General features: G+C 40.3%; 1 protein-coding gene across 6 annotated transcripts in view; it reads left to right on the forward strand.

Moving 5' to 3' along the window:
* MICAL3 (microtubule associated monooxygenase, calponin and LIM domain containing 3) overlaps positions 1 to 15708 on the forward strand; it is a 169122-nt gene that overhangs the window by 93814 nt on the left and 59600 nt on the right. For all 6 annotated transcript variants that reach the window (XM_027905499.1, XM_027905472.1, XM_027905518.1 and 3 more), the window contains 3 exons: positions 234 to 420; positions 3402 to 3490; positions 4615 to 4702. In XM_027905499.1, coding sequence (XP_027761300.1) covers positions 234 to 420; positions 3402 to 3490; positions 4615 to 4702 — 364 coding nt within the window. The remainder of the gene's footprint in view (positions 1 to 233; positions 421 to 3401; positions 3491 to 4614; positions 4703 to 15708) is intronic.

A 15708-nucleotide genomic window follows, 5' to 3' on the forward strand; every position in this document is an offset into this window, starting at 1 on the left:
AGAGCTTATTTTACTCCTGATACGTGTAGGCATGGCATCCTAGGACCCTTTTTCCTGGACAATAAGGTTAGTTTTTGGTTAGTCCTATTGTATCCAAGAACTGCAGCCTCCACGTGTGAAAGAACTGCAGCACCCAAGTGCTCCTGTGTCCCCATAAATGAAGAGAAGATGGGACGGCGTGATCTCGGTGAGGCTGGACACACGTGGATTTAGCCATCCCTGTTTCTGTCTAGGGCTCCCTCAAAAAGGAGTTCCCCCAGAACCTGGGAGGCAGCGACGTCTGTTACTTCTGCCGCAAGCGGGTGTATGTGATGGAGAGGCTCAGTGCTGAGGGCAAGTTCTTCCACCGCAGCTGCTTCAAGTGCGAGTACTGCGCGACCACCCTGCGCTTGTCGTCCTATGCCTACGACATCGAAGATGGTAAGAGAACTTGCCTTTCTGCCCCAGTTCTATTAACTGCCCTGGATTGTCTGTTGAACAATCGCAACTCTCTCTGGTTTTTGTTGTTGTTTTTTCTCTTAAAAATGATTTAGTGAGTTAGGGAAGACAGTAACTCCCGCTCCAAAGACACCGTCTCTCCAGCTGTTGAAGCTTTATGGATTTCCTGTGGCCAGGTCATGCTGACAGCAGAATAACAGAGCTCGTAGGAATTAATTAAACTTAATAACAGCTGCTAGAATGCAAAGAATCAGATAGTAGCTGGAGGCTTTAAAAAGGCTGAGTTTGAAAGCTAGACCCTTTACTCTCATTTGGCAGTTTTTAAATAAAACCCCTTAGTGTTTAATACCACTTAAGAGAAAATACTGAGATGGAGAGAAATGTAGTCAACTTGTTCTTCTTGAAGACATCACAACTCTCCAACTCTGTAGGTTTATTTTAAATGTACTAAAAAAGGAACTTTATAATCAGGGACTATGATAGTAAGTTCTGTTTATATAGTGAAAAATGGAGCTTCAAAGTTACATAGAGGTGAGTCAGTGTTAAAGAAAGAGAGTGGTATTGAAGTAGTTACTGAAGATTCAGTAATGACTCATTTTCTATATCTGATAGACTAAGGAGGAAGGAATATGATTACAAAACTTGCTGATGACTCAGTTAACAGAATCTAATGTGCTAAGAATTAAGGGAAGGTTCAGATATACTCTACAGGTCTGAGAAACCAGATAATGTGGCAGCAGATGAAACTCAATTTATCAACAAAATGTGCACATTGAAAGTAATAATTTGAAATCACCCATCACTTGTGAAATGTAATCTCCTTCTAAGAGTAGCAATATATTGCAATCTTTGCTTGAGCAGTGATTGATAAAAATGTCAATTTTCTGAGGGAAAAATATGAAAAAGTATTTCAGGTAAATGTTGATTTATATCAGCAGGTATGCCTTTGTTTTCTTCCACAGCTGCCTGTCTTTAATCCTATCTCAATAGGAAAGTATGTGCAAAATGTTGTAAAACCATGTGACAGGTTAGGTGCAAAGGATTCTGCTTGGAACATGATGGTGTAGAAAACAAAGGTAACAGGAAAAAAATGGTACCAGTAATTTTCCCTGCTCATTGGCAAAGATGAAGATGAAATTATAAACTGATATGCCACAGGATGAAACTCCAGAATATTCCACTGCAGATGGAAGTGTTATAAAATTGATAGGTATCTACTGCATGAAACTAGGAAGAATCTTTTTGTGTATACTGGGTGGAGTAATGGCCATGGAAACACCATCTAAGCTTAATGGCAAAAAGAATCAGAATTATGTATTCATGATGCATTATATAATGACTTTAAGTAGTGGACTTGCTCGGTTGTGAAAAGTTGAGGAAACTTAGAATCATCAAACCAGACTCTCAGTAAGGAATAGAAAACCCTTTATTTCTCGTTCAGAAGGTCAGCAGACTTGGCATGCGAGTTTAAAGGGGCCAATGGTCATTTTGAAACCAGCACATAAAAGTAACATCTTTACCAGTAGTCAAGGTTGGGAAAAAGCATTTTTTTTTTGAGCACTGCTGTTGTTCTGGGCATTCACAAGTAACTGAAAACCTGACTATATGTTAAGCAGTAACAGACTGAGCTCCTCTGTCAGCTGTATGGGCTGAAACAGTTTTTACCACCAGATTTAGTGATTCCCTCTGCAAGCAAGCTTGTGTATGCAGTTATGGCCAGATAGTTTCAGTGAAGCAAACACAAAGCTTGGGAGTTTCAGCACACTGATAGCATTGATTCTGAAATGATATTCCGTGCCTAAGAGTTGTGTGTGTATATCAAGCGGATATGGCCAAACAGAAATACGTGGTATCTCGTCTAATCTCAGCATTGTGAACATTCAGCTTATATTTCAGTCTGAGTTTTCTTTGGGAGAAAAAAAAAACAACAAAACTATACACACATTGTTGCTGTTCATGTAGCTGTTAGGAGTGATAAGCGTTCTGCAGTGTTCTGCAGTGTTCTGCAGTCAGTGTCTGGTTGTAGGCTTCAAAGTCTGGGAATTTTTATCTAAGAGCTTTTCTGTTGTTGCTCATTTCAGACAATCTTGGAGTGGTTTTTGGGAAGCGTAAATATTAAAAAATGCTCATTTAAGTAAAGACTTTTCAGTAGATAATGTTTGTCACTTTTCCTCCATAAAACAAAGGACTGTGCAAATACCAGCCCAGAGAAAGAGGCAGAGGTCAGAATGTATGTTGGGAATGCATTAGCAAAGCTCTAGGAATGGGATAGCAATAGGGGATGCTATGGGCTGCATATTCCAAGCACGATACGCTGGCAAAGGTACAGTGGAAGATAATTACGTGGCATCCATTTGCTGCTGTTATTTGTATTATGGTGTTACTAGTGCTGCTTTGTCTTCCTGACAGTGCTCAGATACCAGTGAAAAACTCATCTAGACTTCTGGGGTGTTACTAAATAACTGGTCTCACAAAAGGTCTTATTTGTGAAAATGAAACATTGTTTGGTTGTCCTTTCTACCAGTAGACACTGTGCACTTTGAGAGATGGTTCTTTGGGAGTTAACACTGTCCTCTCCCACTTTCCTCTGCTGGTTGTATTCATTCTTGCTTTTTCCAAAAGTGCTTCTGCCAGCTTTTCATGTGATGATTTCTTTGTTCCTCACACACTGCCGCATTGTTAGCATGTGATACCACACAAGCCTCACAGCTTTGCTTTGGTGTTTGATAGGATTTTAAACTAAATGGCTGTCAGGCACCCAATGGAAAGGAGGCTAGTTACGAGGGGGAGAGAGGAGGGCTGGAGTTAAAACTTCAGATAGTGTTTGCCTCCCCTGTACAGTGAAGAAACTGAAGGGAGCAACGGGAATGGCAGCAGAAAATAAGTTGCAGTGAGGTGGACATTTATATTGTGCTAAACTCCTGTGTTCTCGTTGCTGACCATCATTTGTGTTTTATCTGCAGGTAAATTCTACTGTAAGCCTCACTACTGTTACCGACTCTCTGGTTATGCTCAAAGGAAGAGGCCAGCAGTGGGTCCTCTGTCAGGAAAGGTAACTCATTATTTTCATTTAGTGTGTCCTGTTAATAGATACTGATTCTTAACATTGAAAAAGTACATATGGTGGTTTAGGTTTGTTTTTTTTTTTAAGTGGAAAAATTCAGAGTGCATTTAGTTGCTTTTTTTATGTCATGAAAGCTTGCAGTTCTACAAATATTATTTAAGAGTAGTTCCTCTACTTACAGCTTCTTTTTTCATGGTGCTTATTATAAAACTATGTATGATCCCAGTCGAGACAGAATTTTGGTTTGTTTTCTTATGAGCTGAAATTCTTACTTCATGCAGAGACTATATGAATAATGCTACTAGTTCTGGTTTTGCTTTGTTTCTCCATGTTTTTTCTTAAGATGAAACAAATTGTTTGCCTTTTCTTTAAAACATTAAGTTCTACCCCACTTGCATAAGCTATGAAGATCACCTACCTTCATTTCTGAAGGTTTTCTGTGTGTTAATGGGATTGTGTGTGAAAAGAAAGGATATCCCTTTTCCTATGCTGTCATAGTGGAGGCATTTGTGCTTTAAATATGGGATGAAGAAGTGCTGTGCAATACAGAAAAGTCTCTCAGCTTTTATCATTGCAATCCAAGGCACTTAATTTTTCTCCTCGAACCCCTTTTCAGTATTTTTACACTGAGGAAGCTACATGCTGGTCTCTTCAGTTCTGTTTAGTTTGTGTGCTGCAAACTGACCTTCTCCCTTAAATTAAATTTTCCTTCATAGTAGTGCTAGTGCCTGTCTTTTTGCCTGTTCTTCAGGTTTTATTAGTACAAGCTGAAGCTGTCCTCCTCCTTTATGGAAGGATAATGGAGGCATCCCAACATATGTGCCATACCTTCTGCCAAAAATAAAGACTAAAACCAGTACTTGTTTCATTTCCCATATGAGGAGACTTCAGGGATCTTACTGCTTTGACTTTCGTGGATATCCAGCTTGTTTTTTAGAGCTTTTATTAAGCCATAAATTGAGAAAGAACATACTTGGTTCAGACCTTGGCTTATGCAGCTGTTACCTGGGGTGTCTGAATTGCGAGCGGGATGCTTTCCTAGTGCAGCACGTTTTGTACCTGTAACGTTTCCCATTCTAATATGAATTTAACTTCCCTCCACGTTCTTCCAGGACAACAAGGGACCCCTGCAGGACGCCATGGCAAGCGATGGAAACGGACGGGCAAACGCCATCCCCGCCTCAGCAGAGAGGGCCCCAGGTAGCTCCGCTTCCTTCTTTAGCAGGGTGGTGCAGGACTCGCTCGGCCTCTTGGGCAGAGTGAGGCTGGCGAGCCAGCGCCTGCAAAGCACGGTCTCCTCGATTGGGCACCAGGTAGCCCAGAACCCTCTGGACTCCTTTTTCATGTGTCAGCTGGTGGCTTTTGGGGTCCCCTTTCTCTATGTCCAGTCCGAAGTTCTCGTGCAGATCCTAGGGGAATTCTGTGGGCAGCCTGCTGACCAGTAAGAATTAACGTGACCCGATTTTGAGCTGTGTAACTCATGTGGTTTTTTGCGGTGCCATGTGAATTCTGTGTGTTACGTGAAAATCTCAATATATTATTTTGCACTGTGGCTTTGGGGCCTAGATGTTCTCAGTCCTTTCAAGGGCATTATTCAAGAGAATTCCAGGAAAACACAGATGCTCAGTTGAGAGTCTCCTCTGAATGGGCCCAGGTGAAGAGCCCTGTAATGTATGCAGCAAAATGTTAGCGAAGTTAAAAGTTTTCCTGAAGCACTGAAATAGCTCACAAACTGGATTTCTGTGTTTGCCTGAATTCTGGGTGTGGTTTCTTGTTCTCCCAAGCTTCTCTTCATTAATCTGGTACTTGAATGGGAAAGATCCCATTATCTCTGGATTGTGTCTCCTTTGGAATTCTGGGTGTCTGACAGCTAATGGGATTGGATTCCTTAAACCCCTTGAATTTCGTGGTGCTGGCAGGTCATGGTGCTCTTCCCTCACTGCCAGTGTCTGTGCTGCTCCTCGCCGTGGCTTTGGAAACAGGGTGGTGAATGCGTGTGTCTTACTGTGAAGTAGTTTTGCCTTTTAACTTGAAATTCTAATTCCTTCTAACATGAGAGAAGTGTCTGTGCTACAAATGCTCGTTTGCCCAGCCCCTGAATGCTCATTTAGTGATGTCAGAAAAAGGAAGAGATTTGATTTCTAGTATTTGTTCCAGAACACTATGGATAAACTAAATCTACTGCTTTTAGGAGAGAACATACTTAGAGCAATACTTTGAGAAAAGAATGTTTTCATAGTACCAGTTGGGAAAAGACCTTAACAACCCAGAGGCAAATAAAAATCATGTTTTTCTTTGACTTATATTATTCGTACAAGTGTTTCTAAATCTGTAACTTAATGCAATCTGGCAGAAATTTATTCCTAGTGTGTGCAGTTGATTCTTGAAGCGTAGTTACTTCCAAGGTTTCCTCTTTTGTGTATGTGGAATTTCCATATGGCAAAAGTGAGAAAAGGGAAAAGGTAGAGAAGAATGACATTTGCGAAATTCTGTGGACAGATATGTTAATTACAGCATTTTTTGTACAGCTGGATAGACTTCAAATTGCTTTCTCTGAAAGTGAAGATTTATTTGTTTTTAAGCTGGAACATATTCTTTAAGATGGATGGGAAAAATATTTATTGATGCACAGGGAATCTGATCTGAGAATAAAGACGTTTAGGGAGTGAAGGTACTGGTGATGAGAATTGGAAGGAGGAGATTTTAGTTACATTTATAATTAACTTATCAAAGCAACTGCTGGAAGAAAGTCTCCTTCCTCTGATTTAGTCCTTCCAACTGATCAAATTTGGTTACTTTTACGAAGGAACATTCAGTACGTAGCACCGAAGTGATCACTAAGTAGATCAAACAATAGGCCGTAGTTTGCAACAAACTTCTATAAATGAGATGTAAATGAACCCTAAATCAGATGCTCCCATCTCTCCTTATGTAGTGGTGGCACAATCCTGTAGCAGCACTGTAGTACTTCCAGGGATGTAAGATGGAACAGACACCATATTGTCAAACAGCAAAACTTGAAGTCTAGGGCTCCATCTGTTTGCTTTCTGCCTTTTTTTTTTTGTTTGTTTTTTTTTGGTTTTTTTTTTAAAGCAGTGTATAACTGTATCATAACGTTTAGAACTTTTGGACTGTGTATAGCGTTGCCTCTTGCAGTGCCCAAAGTGCATTAGGGCACACTCAGCTTAGCTGGGTCAAGCTGGGTCGTCTTTCAGGCAGCCTATCGTGGTGCATTCTCGTGTGTGCATGACAGAAGTACATGTAGTGGTAGAAGAGGTGAGCAGTGCCTCTGCTGTGCTAGAGGAATGCCATTGGTGGCTGAGATTTTGTTTAATTCGTGCAGTAGGTTTTAAGTATATCTTAAAACTACTGACCTAACAGTGGTTAAGAAACAGGAGGAAGCTAAATGCAATATACTTTAAAAACAAGTTACAGTGTTATTAAAGGCAGGTGTGACAGTTATGTCCTGTAGGTACCTACCTTTAGCTACTGTTCTTACTGGGTATGTAGGTCAAGAAACCTGTGATGTGTTTACAGTTAGGTGTGTTTTGAAGAAACAAAACAAACCTTTTTGAATTACCAAGCTTGCTAATACAGTAGAAGAACAGGACATTATTCCTGAGTAATCAAAAGGAGCCTATAAGATTACATCTCAGTGCAACTCCTGAATTTGAACTGTTTGTGTATATGATTTCTTGCAATTTAATAAATTGTCCGTTTTGAGAGACTATAGATATCCTTTCACTGTAGAATAGACAAATACCTCGAGCAAAAACCTGTCTGAGGTGGAGGCAGAGCCAGAGTTCTGTTTCCAAGGCTCCAACTTGACCTGTCTGGTAGACTCATCCAGTACAGGTCACATATCTGAAAATATTTTGTCTCCTTTAAGGCAAGTGCCACCAAATGGAATTTGGCAATAAGAGTTTCAGACCCTGAGGTCTGAGCCAATCCTTAGTCGTGAGGTAGATCTTGATGTGGAGAGTGACTTGCCTCTAAAAGCAGTAAGTAAAAGAAGAAAAATGTGTGACTTGAACTGCTTTGATATTTGATGGAGATGATAGCTTAGAAGGCAAAAGGAAGGTGTGCAGCAGTAACATCAGTCATAGAATGTACAGGACAAAAAAACAGTGGTTTTTAACTTTTATACCTCTGAGTTAAATTCAGCCCTGAGTCAGCAAAAGTGATTGTTTCAGTGAGCTTTATGATAACTCATGCAAGGCCTGCTTTTTAGTTGTCATGGAATCCCAGATGGATATGAATTGCATGGGTTCTTTCCCTACACTCACTGCCTCCTTTGCCACCAAATCTGGCCTCTCTTTTAGGTGGCTTAATGCTTAAAATATATTCAACCACAAATTAGCATTCAGCAGGTTTGGTCAGATGAGGTGAGATTGGTCACAACAAGCCCTTCCTTGTGTTGTGTTACTAACCTGATTGGCACGTGTTAACTTTGCTAAAGATGTCAGTCCCTCACTGGGTGGCATTTGTTGTGTTTTGTCTGTCCCTTGTACTGTAACGGAGATAGTTGCAGGGCACAATTTGTGATGAGCAAGTTGAGGTTTGTTTAGCAGTCAACTAGAATCACCCTTTTTGTGAAGGCTTTGTCTGGTTTGCCAGAGGGCCTGTGTGGCTTCTGGCGTGGTAGTTCCAAGGGGTGTTCCCAGGGAGGTTATGGTCAAAGTGGCTCTTACCCCTTCAGTCTGGGAAGTGGCAACAAGCTTTTGAGCAATGGATGCCATTCTCTCTGGGAAAGGGAAGTTGGGAAAGGCTGTTACTGTGCTTTTGGTCCTGCTGAACTGTGGCATGCTTGATGTAGATTCTGTAACTTTCTCTGTACCCTGTCTGCCTGTTTTGCTCTATCTTCTGCATTTACCTTTGTGCCAAAACTGCTGCTATTGCCAAGACGAAAAAAAAAAAAACAAACAACTTTTTGCTTTTCAGCTGTCTCTCCCTTTGATAATCTGTAACTGCTGTGTCTTGGATTTTTTTTAATATTATTTACAGTACTTTATATGGTTTTTATGTGCTTTTAATGCAAATGCCGTTCTGTTTGTTCTAAAGGTCTGTAAGAACTTATTTCCGAACTCTCAGCTCTTTCTTGACAGATGGACTTGGAACAGTCTTTACCCCTATCAGCTTTATGATGTGCTCCTTGGGGTGACTTTAGCCAGTGATGTTTTGTCATAAGATGTTTCCCATTTCAAGCTCATGTTCAGAAAGCAATGCATTTCTGTCCCTGTCAGCAATAGGAAATTCATTAAGGAAACACTTCAAAATGTACAGCAATAGAAGGCAAATCATGAAATCTTTGCTGTAGTTACTTGAGTTGCGAAAGATTTAAGAAGCCAAATATAAGCCATAGAATGCAAATCTGAAAAGTGCAATACAAAGTAGACCTTTTGCTTTAACATCACAAAACTATGGATGTGATATAGGTATGCAGTCCAAAAAGTGGGTGTGCCTTAAGTGTTTTCAGGGAGAAATATTCAGAGCAAAGCCCTTCACTGTAGACTCTTAAAGTAATCTGTTGTATAGAGCAAGCAGTATATATGAGGAAGTTCTGTTGCTGACTTGGAGAGCTAGAAAAGAGTGACTGCTTCCTCTAAATGCCACATCACTTGAGGTAAATTGTTTTTAATTTACAAAAAGTAAAAATTTACGAAAGTACAAAAGGAATCTCTATGAATGCATCCAATATTATTTGCACACAATTCTATTTTTACATCAAATGAAATACAAATATATTTTGTATATATTTGTTTAGCAATAAGCTTCTTGTTCAGAAGCATTGCCTCTATTGTCTAGAAGCATTGCCTCTTTACAGTTCTGCTTACACTGAACACGCCTTATTTGTGAAAATGATTTAGCTCGAAGCAATACTGTTTGCTGTGCAAACAAACATCTTCATGCAATCCTCTCCTTGGCCACTTCATTATTCTTCACGTTTGGGGTTTGTTCTTGTTTTAATTTGGTCTGTTTTAAATGTTAAATTACAGAAAATAGCAGAAAACTAATTCTGTGACATTACATTCTGTTTGTGGCGCCTTCATTTTAAACCACTGAACATTTACAAACACATCCATTACAAACATACCCTTCCCCACCCTGGGAAAAAAAAAAAAGAATAAAAAAAAGAAAAAAGCTTAAGAAAAGTACATCCATGTTTCAGGATGCACCACCAAATTGGGAGGAAAGGTATTTCCTCTACTAGTGTGCCTTGGATGTTGCCTGTTCTGTTTGGAGGAGCCCTAGTGGTGTGTTTTGCAGGACTTGGCACACGATATTGAACCCTTTTATGGGGTATCATACAACTGCCAAGAGATATGATGGAAGATTTATTTCTCTCTGGAGCATTTAAAATATAAACTTAAAACCAGACCCTGTATTTTTGGAAGCTGAGGAGAGAGTGTGTGGGTTGCCCGATTAGAACCCAGGTTCAGTGCCCAGTGAATCATTGCTCAATAACAAGCCAGGAATCTCTGTTAGGATAAATGCTTGACTGTTCCCAGTCCATCATGTTCCTTTTCAGTGTTCTTATCAGGATTTGGGTGGCTTTGGCATAAGGGAAAGGAGAATGCTAAAGAACCAGTAATTTGAAGCCCAGAAAATTTGGAAAGGAAAAGGCATGGAAAGGTTATTTGTTTTTACGAGTGGGGTACGCAGCTGATCTGATAGAGTTTCACTGAAAAATCCTGAAAAACAGTTTGAAAACGTTTTGAGGACTGAGAAGGATATGTACAAAATACAAATGTGTCTGAGTTTGTGCTCATGGCTGGATCCTGCTAAGAACACTCTTTCTTGGGAGTAACTGGGCTCCCAATTCCACCTCTCTCTCTCTCTGGCTTTCAGACCTGTAGACTTGTGCCACTGGAATATTTGTTGTATGTGTATATTTTGAAGGGTGATATGAATTTTTCTGGGCACTTTCAGAGATTCGTTGAATGTTTTTGTGTCTTAGAAAAATAGTACTAAGTTGTTGTGGAGGAGTTGGATTTTTTTTTTTTTAATTGCAGAATTAAAATGTCTTTTTTTGGAAAGTGTAATCTGAGTAATGACCATTTGAGATTGTTTCCCTCAAAGAAAAGGAGGGAGCATGCATAAAATAAGCTTGATGACAGATAAGTTCAAGTGAGATGATTAGTGCTCAGAAAGGCTTCATGTCTCCGTCGAAGTCCCTTTAAAGATTTTGATTTATGCAGTTGTTTTCAACCTGTTTTTGTTTTGGGTGTGTGTGTCCCTTTGAATTATGTATCACGTGGTTTTCCTGTTGCTGTGAAATTGAGATATTTTTTGTTCAACTGTGTGAAATGTTCAAGGGAATAAATTCCAAACAAACTTCAGGTTTCTGAGTTTTTCTTTGTCCTCCCTCTTCTCCCTCCACTGGTTCCAGCTGAGGGATGCTGCAGGGGATACAGAGCTGGGGGAAAGTGGAATGAATAGATCTGGCAAGCTTAAATACAAGACATTTGGGGAGCTCCATGGCACATGCTGTCTGTCACTGTACTACTTTTCAGGCTTTTTCTGTGCTTTTTTAAATTTTACTGTTATGTTGTGGTTTGCTCAGAGTGTAGGGCACACATTGCACAAGACAGCAGGACACGTTGCTGTAGAAAACCTGCTATAAGGACTCCTGTGCTAAGTATCCTACTGCTTTGGCAAAGCTGACTTGGGATAGATGTGCTCTCAGTGTTGCAGCTTCACAGATTTTGGTTTATTTGGGAGGTGGTTTCGTGTGCCTTGCTGCAGGCCAGAGGTCCTTGTCACGCTGTAAGCAAGGCAGTGACACCCATGGGTGAGCCCAACTCAGCACTCAGGAACAGGGACACACAGGTGTGACACGTGAGGGTCTTCACAGGGGTTGGTCCCTCCTCTTGGTACAGCATCTGCTGCGATGATGGGATGTTTTGGTGTGATGCAAAGGCAGAAAATGAGTTAAACATGGAGCCTCGTAACCAAATCCTCCGTCTCACGTTCTAGCTGGACTGTTGTCTTTTCTCAGGAGAATTGCACGTGAGGAGGTGACCTCCATTCCTTAAGACCATTAAGAGACTATTCTGTAATGTTCTTACCATGGCAAACAGAGCTGGACCCATAGTTTTGAGCTGTGTTTTCCTGTTCTCAAAAATACACTGGATTAGTCTACATTAGGGACTCGTTCTGTGTCTTGCATGCTTGTCATGCTTCCTACTGCACCTTCGGCAACGAAAAGCTTGTAAGAGGAGATGACTTTGGAGAGTCTAATTATGAATTAAACAGTGTTTGGCTGCAGTAGTTACACTTGAATGGTAGCTCACGAAACTGCAACCACAAACCAGTTCTATGTAACATTTCCTTCTTTGGAGGAATGTAATTGCTTTACGCCTTTGAAATTGCCTTTAATTTTTCTTTACTGTGACCAGCAGTCCTAGTTTTGAGGCTAAAATGTGTCTTCAGTTCTGAGAAGGAGCCATCAGCATTCAGTATAAGATCTATGTGCTGGTGCATGAACTAGAAATGTCATTTTGTGATGCACTGCTAGAACAGCCTCCACTGTTCTGTATCAGGAAAGCTGTTAACAGCTACATATACACTCTTCAGAAATCAAATGTTTGCTTCATGAATTAACAAGAGGAGGGGGGAAAAAAGTATGAAGGGAGGTGCATTTCTAGAGCTCTTCCCCACCTGATTTGAAGTCAGACTTTCTTGCTGTACCAGTATAGGAAGCATTGTTTTCAGATGGAGAAACGTGTGATAGGAGAGACACTCCTCACCTCATTTTCTCTCTGTTTCTGTGCCTGTGGTTCTCCTCTAGTCTCCTGGCTTCTGGTGTTCTCTTACTAATGTCTGTGAAAAGAGTTGAACTCTGTATCCTGCCCCACTGGACAGGAGAGGGGTGTGCCTTGGAAACTCCTTCCATGACCCTGACACTCAAAAATCGCTTTTTGTTAAAGAAGTTTTGTTTGTGAAACAAACCTGAACCTTTTTCTAACAGTCTTCCCTCTTCACTGCCACTGTTCCTTCTTTCTCCCATTCCAAGACTTACCTTAAAATGATTTCCCCTAGAAGAAACCTTATTCTATAAATAAAGTCCCAAGTAACACCATGTCAAATTTCACTCCTTTTAACCTTTGTTGGCAAATAAAATGACCTGAAAATGAGAAAGAAAGGTAGATGATTTGTGCTGGGTCGTGTTCTTGCTGACTTTATGTGCTTCTTTGCCTGTAGCTCTGTAAAGAGAACACCATGGATTTTTCTGAATATGCTATCTTGGAATCGTGAATTACATAGATTTGTCCTTTCATTGCATCTGTCACTTCTGAGGGCCTCATTATTTAGAATTTGTGGAGCTTGGTAAATGGATGAAATATTGTCTTTATCATGCAGAAAAAGAGGTATCGTATTTTTTTTGCAGGTAATGTTCTCCCTTAACATCCTCAAAAAAATTATCCACAGAAAATCTTAGGTGGCCACTAGCTAATATCCAACAATTTATCCCAGAATTGAACCTGAAGGACTGAAATTCACTATTAAGGAGTGATATATTACAGACAGTTTTAAAAAACAAGGTAAATTAGTGTGTAAATCACTTTTTAAAACTGAGGTACTGAGCCATTCACAAACGCACAAGAGTCTGTTGGCAGTGTGGATGTTTTGTTTCCTCAAAAAACATGACTTACATGGAAGATGTACCAAATTAACTTTTACAGAGGTTTGGAAACTTCATAATAAGAAATGAGACTTTGGGAGTACTAAGATATTTTCCACCATGCATCCCAAAACAGCCTGTTTCATCAGATATACTTCGGTAGCAGGTTTTCCAAGAGGCATTTTGCCATGGACTGTTTCCTTTGCAACACCCATCGGCAGGGTAGTGTAGAACACCTCCTGTGTACAGTTGTCTTTACATTTCAGACATATTACCTTCCTCATCTGGTGTGGCAGAATTGCAGCTGTTTCACACAGGTCTCTCCCTCTAATGCTCTTTAACAGTGATGAAAAAGTGTAAGAAGGTACTTTTAAAATAATAAAATGAGCGAATAAGTGTCTGTTCACTCCTACGCAAATTAAACCAAGGCAGTTTTAGGTTTTCCACCTGTTTGTGATCAGCAGCACAGTATATTAAGGTGTGCAGTTGGTAGTGCATCTTAAAATGCAAGGAGAAGTAAGGGGAGAAAACCAAACAAACAAAACAAAAGGGAAAAACCAAACCAACCAAACAAAACTGGCAGCCAAAACTAACAAAACAAAAAACCACAAAACCAAAACAAATAGAAATAATCTCAGGGGAAGGAATAGATAATCCAGAGTCAACAGCAAAGCTATTCTCCTGCTTCTGTGAAGTGTATTTGTGGAAGAAGGTGGAGTAGTGGTTACAGAGCTGATCCTGGCGATGTAGAGCTTAGCTTGGGCTTTCCAAACAAAACTGGGCAGATGCTCTTTAAGGATGAGATGGCACTTCTGTGCTCTGTTTAGTTGCTTACATCTGCTCTCAAAAATGTATGTTTAGTCTGACATTTCTCATGTTTGCTGTCATCCCAGAAGGCTGTGCTTGCTTTTTTAGGAAAATTTCGTAACTGTCCTCTCTGCTGTTATAGAAGTTTTATGTGATGGCTTGCGGGTAGAAGTGTTTAAAAATAGGAATTTTTTTACCCAAGAGATGTTTCAAATACTTTTAGGCTTGGGTAACTCGGTGATTTTAAACATCAGAACTGATGTGTAAATTATTTTTAATCAGTAATGAGTCTTTTGGAAGCTTTCTTTCTGGAACTGTGTGAGATTTTGAATATAACTAGCTATATATCTATACAAGAATTTTCTTAGTTTCAGGAAAAATTCCCATGGAGCTGTGAAGCTCTGGGTTGCTAGGAAGATTCAGTTGTTACAAAAGAGTATGTGGGATAAATGTGGATGATGGAAAAGTATGTGGCACAATGAGAGAGCAGGTGTTGAAGCTTTCTGGAGTATGTGGACCTTTTACTTAGGGCAAGTATTCCTCAGTATATTTTCCTGTAACTGCCAACCCAACATTTCAGCCTGTTCCATTTTCAGCACTTCATAATCTTGACACAAATGATAGAAATTAAGTAAGGACATGGTTGGTATCTAAATATATTCTGAGATCTAGTAATTATGGAATCTGTTGTACATTGCCACAGAGTAGATACTGGTTGTTAACTCAGTAGTTGGAAGAAGATAACTATTTACAAGTAGTATTTTGAATCTGATCACAGTTTGAACAGAAAACTGAAAATATTACATTCTACATTTTTCTATGAGTGATAAAATTTTCAAATCCAGATTGGTTCTTCTTCAGTGATCAAAGTATCATTCCATGATCCAAGGTGGAACTGTAAGTACCAGTTTCCTTAAAAAGTAGGCAATATTTGTATTGAAAGATGCATAGAATGAATTGTAGAACAGTTTGGGTTGGAAGGGACCTTAAAAACCCTTTGTCATGAGTAGGAACACCACCAGATCTGCACAACTCGGTGTTGTTGGCAAAGTTGCTGAGGGTTTGTCACCGTGTCAGTGATGAAGATGTTAAACAGCATCAGCCCCTTACAGAGAGGGTGATCAGGCATTGGAACGGCCTACCCAGAGAGATGGTGGATTCACCACCCCTGGAGGTTTTTTAAAAGAGATTGGATGTGGCCCTTAGTGCCATGATATAGTAATTGGAGTTGGATCAGGGGTTGGACTTGATGATCTTGGAGGTCTTTTCCAACCCAGTCTATTCTATGATTCTAAACAGCATTCGTCACTGCTCTCCACTTGGACATCGAGCTTTTGGCCACAACTCTTAAGTGCAACCTTTCATTTACTTATTCACCAGTTGGTCCATCTGTCTAATCCATGTCTGTCCAGTTTAGAGACAAGGGTGTCATGCAGGACTCATGCACCTTCAGGTTCCTTAGATGTTCTGGAGCCCGACCTCCTGCAGTGGGCCGTTCTTCATCCTCCCAGTCCCTACCTTTGCCTCCTGTGGTTTGAGCCACGTGCCTGGAGCACTTGCCAGTGAAGATTCCACTGCTCCTTTTAGATGGAAATAATCCTTGTTTCAACTTTGTGCTACTTGCACAGTGGGAATCACCTGTCTGATCCCTCCCACTGAGATGAGAGATTCCAAAGGCTGCTACATACAAGTGGCAAGAAATAGATGCCACAGTGAATAAACTGTACCAAGGCTTTACCTAGTAGAGAAGATAGAGGCTTTCTTTGTAACACCA

This window comes from Empidonax traillii, unplaced genomic scaffold (assembly GCF_003031625.1).
Source record: "Empidonax traillii isolate 1590-97213 ecotype Southwest subspecies unplaced genomic scaffold, ASM303162v1 scaffold25:size3598162, whole genome shotgun sequence".
Taxonomy (NCBI): Eukaryota; Metazoa; Chordata; class Aves; order Passeriformes; family Tyrannidae; genus Empidonax; species Empidonax traillii.